This window comes from Acinonyx jubatus, chromosome E2 (genome assembly GCF_027475565.1).
Source record: "Acinonyx jubatus isolate Ajub_Pintada_27869175 chromosome E2, VMU_Ajub_asm_v1.0, whole genome shotgun sequence".
Lineage (NCBI taxonomy): Eukaryota > Metazoa > Chordata > Mammalia > Carnivora > Felidae > Acinonyx > Acinonyx jubatus.
In genome coordinates, this window is record NC_069396.1 from 35,674,236 (window position 1) to 35,698,542 (window position 24,307).

The window sequence follows — 24,307 nt, forward strand, 5'->3', positions numbered from 1 at the left end:
AGTAGAAAGCAGGCAACACCCTGTTTGACCTCAGCTGCAGTAATTTCTTGCTCAACATGTTCAAAGGCAAGGGACTTAAAAGCAAAAATGAACTGTTAGGACCTATCAAGATAAAAAGCTTCCGCACAGCAAAGGAAACAATCAACAAAACTAAGAGTCAACCAAGATGGAATGCGAAGATATTTGCAAATGACATATTGGATAAAGGGTTAGTATCCAAAATCTATAAAGAATTTAACCAAACTTAACACCCCAAAACAAATAATCTAGTGAAGAAATGGGAAGAAGACATTAATAGACACTTTTCAAAACATCCAGATGGCGAACAGACACATGAAAAGATGCTCAACATCACTCATCATCAGGGAAATACAAATCAACACCACACCTAGATACCACCTCACACTGGTCAGAGTGGCTAAAATTAACAACTTAGGAAACAACAGATGCTGGTGAGGAAGTGGAGAAATGGGAACCCTCTTGCACTGTTGGTGGGAATGCAAACTGTTGCAGCTGCTCTGGAAAACAGTGTAGAGATTCGTCAAAAAATTAAAAATACAACTACCCTATGGCCCAGCAATAGCACTGCTAGCAATTTATCTAAGGGATACAGGGATACAGTTCGTGTCCTCAGTAAGCCTTGTTCAGTGACGGTAGCCAATGAGACAAGCAAGAAGAAAGTGGATATTATTGACTTGACTATAGAAAGCTCTTCTGATATAGAGGAAGACCCTCCTGCCAAAAGGAAATGCATCTTTATGTCAGAAGCACAAAGCAGCCCAATCAAAGGGGTTCTCATGTATCAGCCATCTTCTGTAAGGGTGCCCAGTGTGACTTCGGTTGATCTGGCTGCTATTCCGCCTTCATTAGCAGACTACTCAGTACCATTCCACCACACGCCAATATCAAGCATGTCATCAGAATTGCCAGGAGAACAAAGAAGAAATGATATTAATAATGAACTGCAGCTTGGATCATCTTCTGATACTGTGCAACAATGAATTACAAAATAAAACAAAAAATTTGTATTTAAAAAAAAACAGGAGTGCTGATTCATAGGGGCACATGTACCCCAATGTATATAGCAGCTCTATCGACAATAGCCAAATTATGGAAAGAGCCTAAATGTCTATCAACTGATGAATGGATAAAGAAGATGTGGTTTTTATAGACAATGGAATACTACCTGGCAATGACAAAGGATGAAATCATGCTACTTGCAACGTCATGGATGGAACTGGAAGGTGTTATGTTGAGTGAAATAAGTCAGTCAGAGAAGGACAGATATCATATGTTTTTACTCATATGTGGATCTTGAGAAACTGAACAGAAGAACATGGGGGTAGGGAAGGGAAAAAAATACTTACAAACAGAGAGGAAGGGAGGCAAAGCATAAGAGACACTTAAATAAAGAGAACAACTGAGAATGGATGGGAGGGTGGGGGAGAGGGGGAAATGGGTGATGGGCACTGAGGAGGGCACTTGCTGGGATGAGCACTGGGTGTGGTATGTAAGTGATGAACCACGGGAATCGAATTCAAAAACCAAGAGCACACTTTACACACTGTATGTTAACCAATCTGACAATAAATTATATTAAAATAAATAAATAATAAATAAATAAATAATAAATAAATAAATGTGTTATTTCCCGTAAAAGGAAAAAAGAATATGGTAAATGGGATATGACTCAGCAGTCAAAAACAATGAAATCTTACCACTTCCAACAACGTGGATTGAACTAGAGGGTATTATGCTAAGTAAAATAAGTCAGGCAGAGAAAGACAAATGTATGATTTCACGCATACACTGAACTCAAGAAGCACAACAGATGAACATAGGGGAAGTGAAGGAAAAATAAGATAAAAACAGAGATGGAGGTAAAATCATAAGAAACTTTTAAATACAGAGAAGAAACTGAGGGTGGCTGGAGGGGAGGTGTGTAGGGGGATGGGCTAAATGGGTGATGGGCATTTAAGGAGGGCACTTGGGATGAGCACTGTGTGTTATATGTAAGTGATTAATTGCAGGGTTCTAATCCTGAAAGCAAAACTATACTGTACGCTAACTAACCTGAGTTTAAACAAATAAATTTTTTAAAAACTGGAAAAAAAGAAAATGAATATATAACATCAAAATTTGAGTAGAACAGCTAAAGGAGTGCTGAGAGGGAAATTTTTAACACTAAATGCATATCCTAGAAAGAGAAAAAGCCTCAAATCAATTACCTATCTCCATCATAATGAACTTAGAAAAAGAACAAAATAAACCCAAATCAAAAAGAAAAAATATACAGATAAGAACAGAAATCAATGAAATTCAAAACAGGAAAATAATAGAAAAAATCAGTGAAACAACTCATTCTTTGAAAAGGTAGTGAAAATTGACAAACCTCTAGCAGATCTGACAAAGAAATAAGATAAAAGATAGAAATGACCAATGTGAGGAATAAAAGGAAATATCATAAAAGACACAGTATATAGCAAAAATATAATAAAACACTATAAATAATTCTATATACATGAATTTGACAACTTAGAAAAAAATAATGAATTCTTAGAAAAAAATTACCACTACTCACCCATATGAAATAAATCATTTGAATAGTCCTATAACTTTTAAGGATATTTAATCCATAATTTCAAAATGGCCAAAAAAAAAAAAAAGTTAATACCAAAATTCTATATACTCTCTGCCAGAAAACAGGAGAGAACTTTGGAGTTTATTTTATGAAGCTGGCATTACACCGATACCAAAACCAGACAAAGACAGTACCCAAAAAGACAACTATACACCAATATCCCTCACCTATATAGATATTAATATCCTTTTCAACAAATGACTAAACAATTTAGCAACATATGAAATGAATTATCACCATAACTGACCACGTAGACTTGATTCCAGAGACACAAGCCTGCTTCAGTAATCAAAGTAATCAAAATGCAATCAATATAAGCCATCATAATATTAACAGCCTAAAGAAGAAAAATCTCATGATTATATCAAATCTGTATAGTATTGGTGGAGGCACAGACATATAGAACCCCAAAATATACTGATACAAATGTGCCCACTTTATTTTTAATAGCTCAAAGGCATTTCAATGGAGGAATGATAGTCTTTTTAACGAACACAGATGATTCTGGAACAACTGGACATTCTTAGATAAAAAAAGAAAAAAGAACTTCAACCTTAGTCTCATTGAACCTTATAGATTATTAACTTAAAATGGATCATGAACTTAAATATAAGACATAAAATTATACAACTCTTGGAAAACAAGTTGTTGGAGAAAATCTTAAGGATCAAGGGTCAGGCAAGTAGTTATCAGACTATACCAATGTACAACCCATAAAAGGAAAACTTGATAAGTTGAATTGTGTTAAAATTAAAAATTTTTGCTCTGTGAAAGACTCTGTTAAGAGGATGCAAAGACACGATATACATTGGGAGAATATATTTGCAAAACACTTATCTGACAAAGGACTAGTATCTGGAATTACATGAAAAACTATCAAGAAATCTGGGTGCCTGGGTGGCTCAGTCGGTTGTGTCAGACTTCAACTCAGGTCATGATCTCACAGTTCATCAGTTCGAGCCCTGCGTTGAGCTCTGTGCTGACAACTCAGATCCTGGACCCTGCTTTGGATTCTGTGTCTCCCTCTCTCTTTGCCCCTCCCCAGCTCTATCTCTCTCAAAAATAAAGAAACATGAAAAAAATTTAAAAAGCAAAACTATCAAGAAATCAATATTAAAAAAAACAACCCAAGCAGAAAATGAACAAAAAACCTGAATGAAGAGACATGTCACTGAAGAGAATCTACAGATGGCAAATAAGCACATGAAAAGATCCAACATCATTATCCACTAGGAAATGCAAATTAAAGCCACAAGGAGATAGCACTATAAACCAATCTGAGTAACTAAAATAAAAAATAGGGATAACACCAAATGCTGGCAAAGATGCAAACAAATTGTATCATTTATACATTGCTGGTAGGAAAGTAAAATAGGACTCTGAAAAAAGTCTTACAGTTTCTTTGAAATCTAAATACGCAACTACCTACTGTCTGTATTATTGGGCATTCATCCCAGAAAACCGAAATCTTTTGTTCACACAAAAACCTGTAGAGAATCTTTCTGTTGTAGCTGCCTGCTTGTACCTTAGGTGTTATATCTAAAGTGTGACCTTGTCTAACCCAAGGTCACAATGATTTACAACTATGTTTTCTTCTAACAGTTTTACAGTTTTATCTCTTACATATAGGTCTTTGATCCATTTCCAATTAATTTTTGTATATGGTGTGAAGTAGGGATCCAAATTCACTCTTTTGCATGCAGATACCCAGTTGCCCCATCACCATTTGTTGAAAAGGCTAGTGAATTGTCTGCACCTTCATCAAAATCAACTGACCACAAATATATGGATTTATTTTTGAACGGTCAATTCTATTCTATTGATCTCTATATCCGTTCTTAAGCCATCATCACATTATTTAATTATTATAGCATATTATTGTATATATAATAAGCATAGTACAGTAGTAAACTTTGAAAATGAAAAGTGTGAGCCAACTTTGTTATTTCTCAAGATGGCTTTAGCTATTCTGGGTTCCTTGCATTTCCACATGAATTTTAGGATCAGTTTGTCAATTTCTGCAAACAGACAGTTGGATTTAAGTATAGATTACACAGAACACAGCATATCTTTCCATTTTTGTATGTTGTCTTTAATTTCTTTCAACATTTTTTTTGTAGTTTTCAACGTACAAGTCTTATATTTCTTTCATTAACTCCTACTTCTAAAATGAGGACACATACTAAAGTCCCAAGAGATTAAATGTAAGTAGCTTTCAAATGCATCCTCACTCTGTCTTTGGTGAAATCTCTGTTCCCTACTAGAATTTATGCTGACCACTTTACCCTGGTTTTCAAGAACAAATGAACCAATAATCTGGGTTTAAGATACTGTCCTACTGACTCAAATCTGCAGTCTAACATTTCACACAGGTTAAACAAATTTACATAACATTTCACATGGTACTGCTAGTATACTCAAGACAAGGAGAGTGGTCTCTTTTCATATCCAAAGACATTTTAGAGCAATGACAAGACCTGGAACCTAAAGGAATTAAGTCCAAGTAAAGTATATGTGGTGGTTTATGTACAAACACATGCATTTAACCTAGTAAAACCAGAAAACTTCCCCCTACACTGTGAGGTATGTGTTATTAAGATCGTTTGCAGTATTTTGAGAAGTGAGAAAAAAAGTAACTTATTCAAAAGGCAAATACATAAGAAAGTCTGTGCTAAAAGAAATACATAATGTAGCCAGCCCAAGGTTCTGTCTTTAATAATGGTATAAAAAGATGGCTAAGAGATGAATTTAGAAATAGTCTTCCAAATAAACCATTACAAAAGAAATAAACGTTGTACTGGAATATAGTAAATGTTGAAATCTTCCCATTTTAACTTTCTTTCCCAATGTAACTGGTTAAATAATTGGACTTAATTGAAATTCACAAATATGTTAATTTACTATTCAATGCTTATTTAAATCAAGTTATTCAGATACTCAAACATACTCCTAATGTGATTTACATTTTACTGGCAAATATAATACATTATGTTGTAAGAATTAAAAATACTTTACTGGCATAAGACACTGAGAAAATTAAGTTATTCTATGATTAGCAATTGAATATATTAATATTAGGGCACTATTATCAATAGAACGTACACCAATTTGATTCTTGCAAGGTGTTACCTCAACATTCATTTAAAAGAACTAAAAGCAACATTTCTTGGGATATAGCTTGTAATAATGTGATTTGTTACATAAATCAAGTTTTACTAGACAAAGGATGGGTTTGGACAAAGTGATTTATAACTCACTATGGAATCCAAAAAATGAACTGGCAAGCATGGGAACTAAATTCAGTCTCCTGCTTATTAACACTATGTTTTAACTCCCTGAGTTACCCAATCATACTGAAAGAACAAGGACTTTACAGTACTATGGTTTTAATGGATGTTCATGAATTGTTCAGTGTGGTAAAAATTCATAAAATGAAGCAAAACAGATCGATAGTTGCTTGTATCATAACTCAATGACTAGAAAATGATGTAAAAAATAACTGAAAAAGACTAAGTAGTTACTTTAAATAACAGTGTATGGGAAAAAATGGTCACTAAAGGCATCTTAAATGGAGTAAAGTATCGTTATGATGGTTACTTATTTGAGATTTTAATGATAACATTCTTTATTGGAAAAGCCAAGAGAATAGAACATAAAACCATTAAAAAATAAAAAGCTTGAAAAATCACATTTAAATTCCTTGCTTCTAAGGTCTTTTTCATACTGCAAATACAAGAGTTCACAAAGTGAAAAAAGGTAATTATGCTGTTAAATGTAAAGTTCTATTTACGAGTCAACCTTTCAAAACCTTATCTTTCCATTTGGGTATATATCTGCATTACTAAGTTATTAAATACAGGTTTCCTTTTTGCTTCCCAATAACCAAAACAGTTCAAAGTTAGGTTTGAGATTAAATTCTTATTTTATAGAAGCTCCTTTCTTCTCCAAAACAAAGAGTTTTGGTTTAGTTTAAAGATAGCCCTGAGGAATAGGAATATCCTTACATAAATGAAGAGGGGGAAATATTAAGATTAAAATACCTAAATTAAACTTGGAGCGGTTGAGAAGACTACTTGGATACTTAACTCCAGGGGCTAAGAAGACTTATGCTACATTAAATATGTACCAAGATTATATTTGGAGGAAAATGCAATTAAATAAAAAAATAGGATTTTTAAGTGTATAGGAACTTACTAGAAGACTTAGAGATTGAACAGAAGAAGAGAGAATTATCTGATATAGTTCTAACCCCACTGGTAGCAACTGAAAGGAGCATGTTGCTTGAGGAAAATAGGGTCAACAGTAAAACCAGAAGAAATGGGAACAGTTCCTTAGGAAACATTTTAAGAGAATCACTATAAGCTTAGGGCAATAGGTCCTTTTACTAAAGCCCTGAAAAGGGTAGTTTCTGCTAGAATGACATTCAGATAAATGTAATGAAATCACTTTTTACAAAAGAAACTTCCGGGATTTATCTAAGAAATACAAAATAATTAAGGAACTTGAACTAAAAGAGATAGATACCAGCAAACCTGGGACTGAAAAGAGCAGATTGGGAAGGGACTGACCAAAGCATTGAGCTAAATCAAACTTTAATGATTAAAGATATCTTTAAAACTTATCAAAATTTCACCAAGATCGCACACCTATGCTATTTCAAACTTTAGAAAACTTTTTAAGACTTTAAATTACAACATGATCCAGTACAACTTTCATTTGAAGGCCAAACACCTGGAATCCAGTTCTAGCTGTACCACACAGTGATTTGCACTATTTAAGGTATGTGGAAGGAGAATCACAAAACCTTCTAAACTTTAGCTTCCTCCCATAAAAGACAGTAATATGTTCCCTGTGTGGACTAAATAAAAAAACATACTATAACTGTACAGAGACACAGATTGCAATGATTAAAGAACACCTGAGTATGGATGCTGAAGAGGGAGCCTCTGACCTCAGAATACTATGTGAATGTGTAGTGGGGGCCCAGAGGTGGTAATCTTTTTTGCACAAGGTGCAGCTTAGAAGGGATGTGTGCAGTGTGGCAAGGAAAGAAAGAAACATTTCTCAAGCCAGTCACTTTGGCCAAGGCCTTGGTGAGCACCGGAACTAGTCAGATTGTGCTCTTTCTCTGACTCCTGCCAAGGAGACTGAATGGCCTAGAGATGAAGAGAGGCAAAGAAAGTCAGAACACAGAGAAGTATGAGTTCTTATAGCAAGAATTATCATATACTATTTCAGGATGTCTGAAATTATGGAACAGCTTAATGATATAAAAAGGATATTGTATTAAGTAGTAAAAAACACATACAACTAGGAAGAGATATTTCTGGGATGTCTTAGCAACAAGAGACAGAGTCCCCGGTTCGTAGCAGCTCTACATTCCACTACCCACGTGTAAGCAGAGGCTACCAGCTTCCTACCACCACTGCCATCACTGAGTCCACGAGGGCCATGAGGCTCAATTCTGCGATTTTACAACAGACTCTTTTGGCACCAGACATGACACACCCAAAACACACATGTGGAGACCTGAGTTCAGTAATGTTTGGGGGAAAATAAAAATGCTTAAAGTTCTTTTTTGGGGAATTGTAAAGTGATACACCATAGAAAAGTAGGAGAGAAATGTTAAATGTGTAAAACCCATCATCCAAATCCAAATGGCAAACTTCATTTCCCATCCATTTGAATAAAACTAACATGCCACAAATTAAGATTGATTTTGCAAGCAAAAGATACCAGAGAACATTACATAATGATCTTCGGAGCCTTGAAATAAAATCCTTAATGATTCAATTTAAAGGTTGGCACTTCAGTTACACATGTTGGAGTTTCTGTTTTTTTTCACTGGGGACATTCCAATACCCTCACTTTCTAGGGGTAATGTTAACTTTAACTCAAGGTACATTCTGAGTTTACATTTTTTTTTTTTTGTAAACAGAGAATCCCAAACTCTAAATATTTTATACTGAAAATGTCACTGGGTTCACATTGGAATATACAAAATAGTTAACAAAAAAGCAGAGAAGGGGGCTGATAAATCATACATACTGTAAAGGTACATTTTAAAATATCATCTTTTCTAATTAGATCCACTTTTTCTTACAATTTGAATGATAATCTGGAGTGTTAAGAACTTAATTTGAATGATAGCTGAAATATAACTTCCTATTTATTTTCCTATTTTTAGTATTTTCCAGAATTTGTTTAATGTCTGAACAGAACTTTCCCACAAATCATTTCTCGACTTCACTGACTTCTTTTCTGATTGCTAGTATTCTGCTCTATACTTCAAAATGCCTCATATAAATCATAAAACTTATAGAAAAATGTGTGTATATTACTTTCCCAGAGTTAATAGGAAAAACCTCTGTTTCAATATTTGTTATTAACATATTCTGAAATGTGTGAGTACACCTGCATTCTAGTGCTGACTTCTGCTAGGTATTCAAATTATTTGTATATATTAACTTAATCATTATAGCAACTTCATAAAGTAGAAACTATTATTGTCTTCATTTTGTAGAGAAGGAAACTGAGGCATAGGGATAGTATACAGCTAATGACCTGGACCCAATTTTTAGTTTACTAAGTATCTTATATCAGCTTAATTTTTGTGTGTGTGATTAGTCCTTGTATTCAAAAAAGTATATCCTCTTAACCAGTGTTTCCTACACTGTTTCTCTAGTTCATTTAAGTCTCACTGACCTAAACTGACCTATAGCTGATAACCATTAAGCTCTTAAGAAGTTTTTTAGTGTGAATTGGATTGAGCTAATTAATTGAACTATACTTTTCTTTTTTTAATTCCAGGATAATTAACACAGTGTTATATTAGTTTAAGGTGCACAATATAATGACTCAATTATATACATTAGTCAGTGCTCATTAAGATATGTATACTCTTGGGGCATCTGACTGGCTCAGTCAGTAAAGGATGTGACTCTTAATGTCAGAGTCATAAATTCAAGGCCCACATTGGGCATGAGGCCTACTTAAAAAATAATTTTTAAAGGTATGTGTATTCTTAATTCTCTTTATTTGACCAATCCCCCCAGCCACCTCTCCTCTAGCAACCACCAGTTTGTTCTCTGCATTTAAGAGTTGGTTTTTTGTTTTTCTCTTTTTATCTTTGTTTTGTTTTGTAAATTCCATATGAGTGATATCATATGGAATTTGTCTTTCTCTGACTTATTTCACTTAGCATGATACCTTCTGGGTCCATCCATGTTGTTGTGGAGGGGAATATCTCATTCTTTTTTATGGCTGAATAACATCCCTATATATGTGTGTGTGTGTGTGCGCGCACACACACACACACACACCACATCATCTTTATTTATTCCTCTATCAATGGGCATTTGGGGTTTATATATCTTTACAAATTAGTGTTTTCATTTTCTTTGGGTAAATACTCAATAGTGGAATTACTGGATCATATGGTAATTCTATTTTTAATTTTTTGAGGAACTCTATACTATATTCTCCACAGAGGCTATACCAATTTGCATTTCCACCAACAGTACACAAGGATTCCTTTTTCTCCACATCTTTGTCAACGCTTGTGGTTTATGTTTTTTATTTTAGCTATTCTGACAGGTGTAGAATGATATCTTATTGTGCTTTCAATTACCATTTCCCTGATAATTAGTGATGTTGACCATCTTATCATGTGACTGTTGGCCACATGTATGTCTTCTTTGAAAAACGTCTATTCTGGTCTTCTGCCCATTTTTAAATCAAATTCTTTGTTTCTTTGGTGTTAAACTGTATAAGTTATTTATATACTTTGGATATTAACCCCTCATCAGACATGCCATTTGCAAATATCTTCTCCCATTCAGTACACTGCCTTTTTGTTAGTGGTTTCCTTCACTGGGCAAAAGCTTTTTATTTTGGTGTAGTCCCAATAGTTTAACTTTGTTTTTGTTTCCCTTACCTCTAGAGACATATCTAGAAAAATGTTTCTATGGCTAATGTCAAAAAAAAACACTGTCCAGTTTTCCTTCTAGGACTCTTAGAGTTTCAGGCCTCACCATTTAGGTCTTTAATCCATTTTGAGATTATTTTTGTGTATTATGTAAGAAACTGATCCAGTTTCATTCTTTTCCAATGTGGCTTTCCATTTTTTCCAGTACCATTCGTATAACATGTATATCCTTTCCCCCTCTGATGCAGGTTAATTGACCATATAAGTATGGATTTATTTCTGGGCTCTGTGTTCTGTTCCATTGGTCTTTGTGTCTATTTTTGTGTCACTCGTATGCTGTTTTGGTTTTACAGCGTTGTAGTATATCTTTAAATATGAAATTGTGATACCACCAGCTTTGTTCTTCTTTCTCAATATTTGGGGTATTTTGTAATTCCATAAAATTTTAGGATTATTTGTTTTAGTTCTGTGAAAAATGTCACTGGAATTTTGATAGGAATTACATCTGTAATTGTATCTGTAGATTTCTATGAGTAATATGGACACTATAACAATATTGGTTCTTCTAATCCATGAACATAGAATATCTTTCCTTTTTTTGTATCATTTTTAATTTCTTTCATCAGTGTTTTATACTTTTTGGAGTACAGGTCTTTCACTTCCTTGGTTAAGTTTATTCCTAGGTATTTTATTTATGGTGCAACTGAGCTATACTTTTCAGTTAAAAGATAACCTACCAGGCAAAAAATTTGGATATCTGAAAGGTACAGTCAGTTACTAAAGCTATTTCTCTCACCATAAGGAGTAAAGGAAATTAATACACCACTAACATCAGTCATCAGTTATCATTGTTTATCAAGCCCACTAAACCAGAACTCAAGATGTTGATCACACCACCTACAGAAAAAAAAAAATGTTCAGTTTTATATGAAAGGTGTATCTGATTAGGATAAAAAAAATCAGCTCTACAATATGGAAGGGACTTTTACATGAAATGTGTACACATTTGGTGTCTGACAATCCTAATATATTTGATCTTTCAAATGGCGTCATTTCAAAAAGGAAAAAGAAAGATTTGGTTTAGCAGAAAGGCCAAGACTTGGATTGGAGGCTGATATGCATATACTGACATCATGAGAGGTTGGGAAAGATACCGTACTTTTTCTTGGACCTGTATATGGGCACTGAGAGTAATTTCTTGCTTTAATTTTAAGTGAATTTCATCTGTTATCATATATAGAAAAATAAGAGATGAAAAGACAAATAATACAGTTGCAATCTAGTACTTTGATTTTTATTCAAATTCTACATTTAAATAACAAAAAAACCACTCAATTCAGCAAATTACCTTGAATGTAGTTCTGTGCTGCCATTATTATATTTGCTGCCTCTTTCCCAGACACCAAAGTCAGGTACACGGTAAACTCTTTCTACACAAAATACCAGGTTTTGAATAAAAGATACCTAAAAGAAAAGAAACGAAACATAAGGTCACATGGAGTATCAGGCTCTTTAGATACTGATAAGAATATTAGATACCATTTGAAATCCAATTAGACACTTGCCTACCAACACTCTTTTAACACGTTCAGGGGAGTTCTGGGAAGATGGTGGTGCAGGAGGACACTGGGCTCATCTCACATAGATTCCACCCACATATGCCTAAATAACCCAGAAAACTGCCAGAAGACTAGCAGAGCAGACTCTCCGGAGCCAAGCATAGACAAGAGGCCCATGGAAAAGGTTATGCGGACAGAGAGGGGTTGCAGACTACAAGGATTGGCAGGAGGGAGCCGGAGCGGGAGAGGGGCAGCCCGCCTAGCAAGGTAGAGCCCCTGAAGCACTTTCTCTTTTTTTTTAAATGTTCATTTATTTATTTTTTTTTCAATATAGGAAGTTTATTGTCAAATTGGTTTCCATAGAACCCCCAGTGCTCATCCCAAAAGGTGCCCTCCTCAATACCCATCACCCACCCTCCCCTCCCTCCCACCCCCATCAACCCTCAGTTTGTTCTCAGTTTTTAAGAGTCTCTTATGCTTTGGTTCTCTTCCACTCTAACCTCTTTATTTTTCTTTCCTTCCCCTCCCCCATGGGTTTCTGTTAAGTTTCTCAGGATCCACATAAGAGTGAAACCATATGGTATCTGTCTTTCTCTGTATGGCTTATTTCACTTAGCATCACACTCTCCAGTTCCACCCATGTTGCTACAAAGGGCCATATTTCGTTCTCATTGCCATGTAGTATTCCATTGTGTATATAAACCACAATTTCTTTATCCATTCATCAGTTAATGGACATTTAGGCTCTTTCCATAATTTGGCTATTGTTGAGAGTGCTGCTATAAACATTGGGGTACAAGTGCCCCTATGCATCAGCACTCCTGTATCCCTTAGGTAAATTCCTAGCAGTGCTATTGCTGGGTCATAGGTTAGGTCTCTTTTTGATTTTTTGAGGAACCTCCACACTGTTTTCCAGAGTGGCTGCACCAGTTTGCATTCCCACCAACAGTGCAAGAGGGTTCCCGTTTCTCCACATCCTCTCCAGCATCTATAGTCACCTGATTTGTTGATTTTGGCCACTCTGAATGGCGTGAGGTGATATCTGAGTGAGGTTTTGATTTGTATTTCCTTGATGAGGAGCGACGTTGAGCATCTTATCATGTGCCTGTTGGCCATCTGGATGTCTTCTTTAGAGAAGTGTCTACTCATGTTTTCTGCCCATTTCTTCACTGGGTTATTTGTTTTTTGGGTGTGGAGTTTGGTGTGCTCTTTATAGATTTTGGATACTAGCCCTTTGTCTGATATGTCATTTGCAAATATCTTTTCCCATTCCGTTGGTTGCCTTTTAGTTTTGTTGGTGGTTTCCTTTGCTGTGCAGAAGCTTTTTATCTTCATGAGGTCCCAGGAGTTCATTTTTGCTTTTAATTCCCTTGCCTTTGGGGATGTGTCAAGTAAGAAATTGCCACGGCTGAGGTCAGAGAGGTCTTTTCCTGCTTTCTCCTCTAGGGTTTTGATGGTTTCCAGTCTCAAATTCAGGTCCTTTATCCATTTTGAGTTTATTTTTGTGAATGGTGTGAGAAAGTGGTTTAGTTTCAATCTTCTGCATGTTGCTGTCCAGTTCTCCCAGCACCATTTGTTAAAGAGACTGTCTCCTTTCCATTGGATATTCTTTCCTGCTTTGTCAAAGATTAGTTGGCCATACGTTTGTGGGTCTAGTTCTGGGGTTTCTATTCTATTCCATTGGTCTATGTGTCTGTTTTTGTGCCAATACCATGCTGTCTTGATGATGACAGCTTTGTAGTAGAGGCTAAAGTCTGGGATGGTGATGCCTCCTGCTTTGGTCTTCTTCTTCAAAATTACTTTGGCTATTCAGGGCCTTTTGTGGTTCCATATGGATTTTAGGATTGCTTGTTCTAGTTTCGAGAAGAATGCTGGTACAATTTTGATTGGGATTGCATTGAATGTGTAGATAGCTTTGGGTAGTATTGACATTTTGACAATATTTTTTCTTCCAATCCATGAGCACGGAATGTTTTTCCATTTCTTTATACCTTCTTCAATTTCCTTCATAAGCTTTCTTTAGTTTTCAGCATAGAGATCTTATGCATCTTTGGATAGATTTATCCCTAGGTATTTTCTGCTTCTTGGTGCAATTGTGAATGGGATCAGTTTCTTTATTTGTCTTTGTGTTGCTTCATTATTAGTGTATAAGAATGCAACTGATTTCTGTACATTGCTTTTGTATCCTATAGCAGCACTTTCAACAATAGCCAAATTATGCAAAGAGGCTAAATGTCCATCAACTGATGAATGGATAAAGAAATTGTCGTTTATATACACAATGGAATACTACGTGGCAATGAGAAAGAATGAAATATGGCCTTTTGTAGCAATGTGGATGGAACTGGAAAGTGGTATGCTAAGTGAAATAAGTCATACAGAGAAAGACAGATATCATATGTTTTCACTCTTATGTGGATCCTAAGACACTTACCAGAAGACCATGGGGGAGGGGATGGAAAAAGAAAAAAAAGTTTTGAGAGGGAGGGAACCAAAACGTAAGAGACTCTTAGAAACTGAGAACAAACTGAGGGTTGATGGGGGGTGGGAGGGAGGGAAGGGTGGGTGAAGGGTGTTGAGGAGGGCACCTGTTGGGATGAGCACTGGGTGTTGTATGGAAACCAATTTGGCAATAAATTTCATATTAAAAAATTAAAAAAAGAAATTGAATCAATAATAAATGAGTTTATAAGACAGAAAGCATCAGATCTAAACAGTTTACTAGTGACGTCGATCAAACATTTAAAGAATAAATTATATCAATTCTCCACAATCTCTTTCAGAGGATAGGAACAGAAGGAATACTTCCTACTTCATTATATGAGCAATACCCTAATACCAAAAACAAGACAAATACGTTATTAAAAAACTAAAGACCAGTATCTCTTATGAAGAGAGATGCAAAAATCCTCAACAAAATGTTAGCAAATTGATTCCAAGAAAGTATAAAAAGTATTACACAACACAACCAATTGGGATTTATCTTAGGCATGAAAGCTGGTTCCCTATTAGAAAACCAATTAACATAGACATTACATTAACACTGTAAAAGTGAAAAATCATTTGATCATCAGATGCAGAAAAGCATTTGAGAAAATCCAACATCATTCATCATAAAAAATCTCAATAAAATAGGAATAGAGGGGAACTTTCACAGCTTGACAAAGATTGTCTATGAAAAACCTAAAATCATACTTAATGGTGAGAAACTTAATCCTTCTCACTAAAATCAGATGCAAGGCAAATATGTCCCTTCTTACCACTTGTTTCACCATTGTACCTCAAGTCCTTTTTAATGCAATAAGGCAAGAAAAGGAAATAAAAGGTACATGGATTGGGAAAGAAGGCACATAACTGTTTTTCACCACAGGAGACATAATTGTCTATTTAGAAAAACCAAAGGAATCAACAAAGAAACTGGAACTAATAAGTGAATATAACAAGTTTTAGGATGTAAGTGTAATATACAAAAGTCAATTGCTCTCCTATATACCAACAACAGACAAATAGAATTTGAAATTAAAAACAGCACATCCACAAATGAAATACTTAGGCATACAGCTAACAAAATTTATACCAAGATTTATATGAAGAAAACTACAAACTGATGAATGAAATCAAAGTTGACTAAATAAATAGAGATGTTCTATGTTGGGTCAGGAAGACTCAATATTGTGAAGATATCACTTCTTCCTAAATCTATAGACTCTATAAATCCCAATCCCAATACCAGCAAGTTATTTTATGGACATTAACAGATTCTTAAGTTTTATAATGAAGCAAAAGGCCCAAATAGCCAACTCTATGTTGAAAAACAACAACAAAATTGGAGAACTCATACTACCCAACTTCAAAAGCTATGGTAAAAAAAAAAGTTGTATAAAGCTGTGGTGATCAAGATTGTGTGGTATAGGCAAAAGAATAAACAAATAAATCAATAAAACAAAATAGGTATCCCCAAAAAAGACCCCCATAAATACAGTCAATTGATCTGTAAGAAAGGAACAAAGGCAACATAATGGAACAAAGATAGGCTCTTCAAATAATGGTGCTGGAATAAGTAGACATCCACAAACAAACAAACAAAAATAATAATAATCTAGAGCTAGACCTTACACCCTTTAAAAAAATTAACTTAAAAATGGATTATAAATCTAAATATAAAAGCTAAACCACAAAATTTCTAGAAAACATCATGGGAGAAAGTCTAGATGACCCTAGGTATAGTGCTGCCTTTTTATTTTTTATTTTTAATGTTTATTTATTTTGAGAGAGAGACAACAGGGGAGGAGCAGAGAGAGGGAGACAGAGGATACCAAGCAGGCTCCACATTGTCAGCATGGAGCCTGATGCAGGGCTCGAATTCATGAACAGTGAGATCATGATCTGAGTGGAAACTGAGTGGGTCGCTTAACTGACTGAGCCACCCAGGCACCCCATTGACGCCTTTTTAGATACAACACCAAAGAAATCATTCATGAAATAAATAATTGATAATCTGGACTTGAATACAATTTACAACTTCTGCTCTGTTAAAGACACTACCAAGAGAATGAGAACACAAGCCACAGATTGGGAGAGAATATTTGCAAAAGACACATCTGATAGAGCACTGCTAATCCGAATTCTATAAAGAACACTTAAAACTCAATAATAAGAAAACAAGCAATCCAGGGGCGCCTGGGTGACTCAGTCAGTTGAGGGTCCCACTCTTGATTCTGGCTCAGGTATTGATCCCAGGATCATGGGACTGAGCCGTGAATTGGGCTCTGCATGGAGTGTGGGGTCTACTTAAGATTCTCATTCTCTCTCCCCCTCTGCCCCTTGGTCACTCTCTCTCTCTCCTAAATTAAACTTAATTAATTAACAAAGTAGAATTAAAAAAAATAAAAACAACCAATTCAATTTTTTAAATGGGCCAAAACCTTAACAAACATTGTATGTTTACAATGATGCTTACAATTCTGTAATTTTTGGGATTCTAGCCCAGAATACTTATAACCCATACCTTCCTTTCTATATCCAAATACAAATATTTCCATTTGGATTTCCCATTAAACACTATGTTCCACAGTTTGTAAGCCCTTCTCAATTGTTTTTCTCTATGACACAAGTAATTTTTCCTACTCTTGGTCTAGAAACATATTTTTGCTACTATGTCTTCTTAATCACCCATATCATTCTGACACCAAGTCCTGATATTTTTCACATCAGTTCTTTGGTCATAAAGATTTTGTGAATCTTGTGAATCTTGTGAATCATGTCTGACATTCAAACCTTCCATAATCTTCCCACCCTACCCTCATGTGCCTCTGTATATATACTCTACTGTCTGACAGGAACATTAGATTCCAGTTGAGCTTGGTTTTGCTCATTTCCAAGTGAAACAGTTTTCTATGAATCTTTCTTCAGTCCCATTTCAAACCTTTTCTCCCTGGTGAAGCCTTTGACTTCTTTCTCTTAAATCAAATTGCACTTAGAGTCAAGACCAGAGTTATTAATTTTCCTTTGTTTTATGTGATCTTCCCCCAACCTCTACTTACTATCCAGGTCTACCACACTTTATTTGCAATACAATAATCCCACAAACTCTGAAACCAGTTGTTTTTGTTTAACTCATTTGTCAAAATTCAGAAATGATATGAGGTTATCTGCCTTATTCACCTCACTTTATGTGATTATGTGTATGTCTTATGCAAAAATATTAATGTGCTGATGATGAGATTTTGCCCTAAACTGTGCTGGGGCCATTACATAAATAAGGTATTTTTTTTAAGTTTTCATTTAAATTCCAGTTAATATAAAATGTAGTATTAGTTTCAGGTGTACAATATAGTGATTCAACACCTCCATACAACACTCATTGCTCATCACAACAAATGCCCTTCTTAATCTCCATCACCTATTTAACCCATCCCCCTATGCACCTCCCCTCTGGTAACCATCAGTTTGTTCTCTATAATTAAGACTCAGAAAAAGACATATGCCATATATTTTTATTCATATGTGGAATTTAAGAAACAAATGAGCAAAGAGAAAAATACACAGAGAGAGACAAACCAGGATTAAGGTACCTGATTTAAACAGTATTTCTTTTTTTAAAACCCAAATTCTGATATCTAAAATATATTTGGTCCCAAATGTTTCTTCATATAAGGAATTAAGGACCTGTATAACTTTTTTTTTAATGTTTATTTATTTTTGAGAGAGACAGAGACAGAATGTGAGTGGGGGGCAGAGAGAGAGGGAGACACAGAATCCGAAGCAGGCTCCTGGCTCCAAGTGGTCAGCACAAAGCCTGACCCGGGGCTCAAACTCATGAACTGTGAGATCATGACCTGAGCCGAAGTCAGAAACTCAAAGGACTGAGCCACCCAGGCGCCCCCAACCTGTATAACTTCTTTAAACTCAGAAACTGAGAACAAACTGAGGGTTGATTGGCGGTGGGAGATGGGTACTGAGGAGGGCACCGTTTGGGATGAGCACTGGGTGTTGTATGGAAACAATTTGACAATAAATTTCATATTTAAACAAACAAACAAACTCAGAAACACACGTATGTTGTCTTCCGCACAAAATGCTGTGCTTTCATAAGAAGGACTGGGCATTTGGAGGGATTGCTAGGATATGAAAATCAAGATCATAACCATTTATAAGGTCAGGGTATTTTGTGTACAAACTTCAATTCTGAACCCAGTTTATGTACCCAATGTTGTTAGTCCTTTGCTTCATCTTCATACCAATTTCTAGTTTGTGTTGCCTTACTTTGAAGATGTATCTTTGAAAGCCACTTTTGGAAAAAAGACTATAGAGAAAGATTTCTAATCTGAAAGAGCTGTAACAGTCATAATCAAATGTTTCCAGTGGCTTTCTCTGGATATGTTTAGCTTACCTATAAATAACTCAAATATCAGATATCATTTCAAAACAGTTAAATGTCAATGAAATGAGCACAATTTTGGAGATGGTGAATTGGTGTAACACTGTGCTTAAAAACAAAATCTTAATGGACTTAATAAAATTAAGGTATGTGTAATAAAAAAACAATGACAATTAGAGATTAAGAAGGCCTCACATTTAATAAGCAAATTCAATTTTAATTAGTTTACCATAAATTCCAAAGGCAAAGAACAATTTAACTCTCTATGTCTATATATTATCAAACATAATATATATATATGTGTATATAAATATATAAACATTTATAAGAGGATAATTTGTGAATAAAAAAGTTAAGACACTATGGAGAAATCAGATAAGGAGGACTAATATTGCAAATAACTTAATTAAAAATCCTTAAAAATGAGGATTTGACAAATATTCACTAAAATAAAACAATTCAGATGATATGCCAAATGTAAGTTTATATGATTTATTATACATGCTAAGTTAGCAATAATGAGTACTATGAAACTGATTTCTATTTACTGTTCCTTTCCTACTAGAAATATGTTAGAAGCCCCCTTTCCATAGTTTCAAAAAGATATTTATTTGTAAATTAAGTTTGCCTAAATACAAGTGCATATTGAAAGGGGTTTTCCATCCTGTATCTTGTAGTCATCTAAAGGTTTAAGGCTTTCATGATTTTACATACTCTTTGGAATGATTGAGCTCCTACCTTCAGGCAGTGGTTGCTAGGGAAGGAAAATGATGTAGGAGGCCTTAATTTATTTCACATATACCATCCTTGAAACCCAAGGTAAAGTGGTTTTAGTTCTGGCACAATACCTACCTACCAAAGCATATGCTACCAAAGTGCCTGCACAGCAACCTCCTCAGCAATTGGTGTGTGAAAGTGAGTTCCACCTGGTTTTCTTTTCCTCTTATGGTACTTCCAAAGCAAAAGCCTCCATTCTTGCTTTGCCCTGTTTTCTCTTCCCATTTTTTCTAATACTTAATTCTTTCTGTTGCTAAGTATCCTCAACAAAAATGATTCACAGTTCATGTAAATAGAACTCAATATTCTCACAGCAGGAGGACAAAAGGTTTTGAGACTAAATTCAAGTGTATTAGAATTTTCCATTAGAGTAACTTTCTACTAGGTAGGAGAAGCTTGAAAACTGAAGTTGATTTTCTTTTTTCAAGAGACTCCTAAATATGTTAATATACAAATAACACTGTTTTCTTTAATTTGCCTAGGCTCTACATACTGTGTGCAAACTTAACCAAAAAGTTAAGGTTCAGAAGATGAAAAAAATTTTACTTTAGGGCATAGATTTTTCTATTCAAATTCTCATTTCTCAAAATGTTCACTCTTTAAAGTACTGCATAGGGATAATTTACCTATCAGAAATGTCTTGATCCTCCAAAGAACTCAGTTAAAGGACTATATTTTTTAAGTTACACAACATTACACACATGCATAAAAAGCACAAAAAATAAATAACAGACACCCATGGAATCAGTAAATAAATTTAACAAATGTTAACATGCTGCCTTCTCTGCTTTAGATCTTACTTTTAAGCACATGAAACAGAAACAGTTGAAGCTCTTATTCTATAGCCAAGTCCCTCCCACTTCTCCCAGAAGTAACTAGTAACCTGAAATTGGTGTAAATAATTCTTCATAATGTTTTCAAGCTTTTATCACATACATATGAAGAACAGTTGTTTTTACATCTTGAAATTTTGTATAAATGGCATCACGCTATATATATGTATCATTTTACAGCTTGACTTTTTTTTAACTAACGTTATTTTTTACATTCATCCATGTTGATATATGTGAATCTAATTGGTTTTAACACCTATATAATATTCCAATCATTTGACAATGCCACAATTCACTCATTTGTCTGCCTAAATATGGATATTTAGGTTAACAAATTTTTAAATTTTGGACTAATTTTAGACTTACACAGAAGTTAAAAAGAGTTCAGTTTCCATATATCCCTCATCTAGCTTTCTCTAATGTTAACATCTTATTATCTGTGATTAAATGATCAGAATCAAGAAATTAACATTAGTACAATACTATTAACTAAAGAATGTATTAGAATTTCATCTGTTTTTACGCATGTCATTCTGTTCCAGTATCCTAACCAGCATACTTCCTCGTTGTATTTAGTTTGTAATTAGGGGAGTCTTAGTTTATTTTACCCTCACTCCTGGTTTTTTATGACCTTGACAGTTTTAAAGAGTATTAACCAGTTATTTTATCACAATTTTAGTTTACCTAATATTTTCTTAAAACTGGACTGAGGTTATGTACATTTGGCAACAGGTTATGCATTTTTGGCAAAAATGTGATAGAAATAATGTTGTGACTTTCTTAGTTCATCATAGCAGGGGGATGGTGACAATGTCTTCTTACAGGTGGTGATAACCCTGGTCACTTAGTTCTAGTGGTTCCTACTGGGGTTCTCCTCTATAATGTTACTATCTTTCCCTCTGTAGTTAATAAATATATTAAGGGAAATGCTTTAAGACTATATAGATTGTTTCTCTTCATGTTTTCACCTGATAATTTTAGCATTTATCAGTAAATCTTCCATATAATAATTATTACTGTAGCTCTTGCCTAAAAGTGATTTTCTATTTCCCTGTTCACTTTTATTTATTATTTAGAATTCTACTGTAATAAATGTTTTATGTAACATTATTGCAATGAACATCTTAGTATGCTTCTAGGAAAGAGTTTCCTAACCATTGCGACAACATAGAAATGTTCTTTGTACAACACACTGAAGTAACTGGACAAGACTCTTGGCAGCCAGAAGTTACTATCCTGGGAGGTGACACAAAGAGCTTTAGGATGAAGGACTCAGTTCTTTGGCCTATCTTAACCTGTTTGTGGTATCCTAGTAGGAAAGTTCTGACCTAAGGTACATATCTGAAAGTTGAATCGCTGAAAGTTGAAGTGCTAAGTGCACTTTCAACTTTACTAGATGTTGTCAAAATGCCCTCCATAGTTTAAAAAAACCTATGACCAGGGCACCAGGGTGGTTCATTGGTTAAGCATCCAGCTCTTGACTCTGGTTCAGGTAATGATCTCATGGTTCCAGGGTTCAAGCCCAGCACTGGGGTCTCCATTGGCAGTACAGGGCCTGCTTGGGATTCTCTTTCTGCCCCTCCCCCACTCACATGCTCTGTCTCCCTCTCTCAAAATAAATAAACTTAATAAACACATAAATAATACCCCTTAAAAAGGGGGGAGAGGTGCCTGGGTGGCTCAGTTGGTTAAGCATCTGACTGCAGCTCAGGTCATGATCTCATAGCTTGTGGGTTTGAGATCCCATCAGGCTTTGTGCTGACAGCTCACAGCCTGGAGCCTGCTTAGGATTCTGTCACCCTATCTTTCTGCCACTCCCCTGCTTGCACTGTCTCTCGCTCTTTCTCTCTCTCAAAAAAAAAAAAAAAAAGTTAAAAAATTTAAGGACAGGGGCGCCTGGGTGGCTCAGTCCGTTAAGTGTCCGACTTCAGCCAGGTCACGATCTCGCGGTCCGTGAGTTCAAGCCCCGCGTCGGGCTCTGGGCTGATGGCTCAGAGCCTGGAGCCTGTTTCAGATTCTGTGTCTCCCTCTCTCTCTGCCCCTCCCCTGTTCATGCTCTGTCTCTGTCTCAAAAATAAATAAACGTTAAACAAAATTTTTTTAAAAAAAATTTAAGAACAAAACAAAAAAACTTGTGACCAAGTTCTGACCAATAAGATTAAGCTAAAGTCACTGGGTCAGGCGTGTAGATACTTTTTTTAAAGCGCATTCTTCTTTCCCAATTCTTATCTACTAGTGTATACATGATACCTGGAAGAATAGCACCTTTTGTACAATTATTGGATAAATGTCCAAATGCTAAAGATGGCAGAATAGGAGAAAAAGTAGGTCTATATCCTTATTGACATTGATCAGCTACTGTTAAAGCCCAGGACTTCCAACCTCCAAAACTGTTGGTTGGTGCATGAAATAAAATTTGTACCTGTTGAAACCATCTTTCTTGGGTTTTCTATTCCTTATTGCCAAATGTAACTTAAATTATACATTATCCATGACTCATTTCACATTCTCATTTCTCCACCTTTCCTCTTTCTCCTCTCTCCCCCTGACTGCTGGAGTTAGTTTGCAACTTAGAATCTTAAAACTTCCCTGCCCACTCAATCAAAAGTAGTATATTTGTCATTCTTTACCAGATCATGCCATTTGAATTTGCTACATTGAATCTTATCTTTTATCTATTTTAGTAAGCTTCTGCTAACTTTCGCATCTAAAATTCAATTTCTGCAAGGCAGGGACCTTGTCTATCTTCATCGTTTTGTATCCCTAGTGTCTAAAACAGTAATTTCTACATGATAGCAACTCAATCAATTTGAGTTGAATGGTTAAATGACCTAAAAACATTTTTTTAATGGGAAAAAAGTAAGAGTGGCCTAGAATTTTATTTTTCATACTACCTCTGTCAAATTTTATAAAATTATACCAACTTCATGCATTCGTCAGAGGGTGAAAACTGGTTCTCAGAAGCAAAAAAATCTTAGCTATTACAATAGGGTGTGGCCATGGAATGCTCAACTCTACCTTGACAAAACTCATTCCCTAATTTTTACATTAGAGAAAACTTAGTTTTTCCCCCTATTGAGGGCAATAACAACAAAAAGGTTAAGAAACACCATAATAGGTCTATTCTATTTTTCCCTTTCTTAAGTTAGTTTTAGTAACTGTATTAGTTTTCTAGGGCTTCAACAGCAACATGTCAGAGACAGGCAGGCTTAAACAATTTAGTTTCTCATAGTTATGGAGGCCATAAACCAAGAGCAGGGTATCAGCTGGTTTGGATTCTTCTAAGGCCTCTCTCCTTGACTTATAGGTGGGCCACCCTCTTGCTGCTTTGTCTCACATGGTTGTCCCTCTGATCACACATGTCCCTGTGTATGGTGTCTCTTTGTATGTTCCAATTTCCTCCTCTTTTTTTTTTTAATTTTTTTTAACATTTATTCATTTTTGTGAGACAGAGAGAGACAGAGCATGAGCGGGAAGGGGCAGAGAGATGGAGACACAGAATCCGAAGCAGGTTCCAGGCTTTGAGCTGTCAGCACAAAGCCCGACACAGGGCTTGAACTCACGAACTGTGAAATCATGATCTGAGCCAAAGTTGGACGCTCAACAGACTGAGCCACCTAGGTGCCCCTCCAATTTCCTCTTCTTATAAAGACACCAGTCAGATTAGGGCTCATTCTGTGGGCCAGATTT

At 35.3% G+C, this 24,307-nt stretch overlaps 1 protein-coding gene across 7 annotated transcripts in view; it reads right to left on the minus strand.

The window, feature by feature from the left end:
* Positions 1 to 24,307, minus strand: part of PHKB (phosphorylase kinase regulatory subunit beta) — a 259,693-nt gene that overhangs the window by 135,027 nt on the left and 100,359 nt on the right. For all 7 annotated transcript variants that reach the window (XM_027044493.2, XM_027044492.2, XM_027044494.2 and 4 more), the window contains one exon: positions 11,917 to 12,032. In XM_027044493.2, coding sequence (XP_026900294.1) covers positions 11,917 to 12,032 — 116 coding nt within the window. The remainder of the gene's footprint in view (positions 1 to 11,916; positions 12,033 to 24,307) is intronic.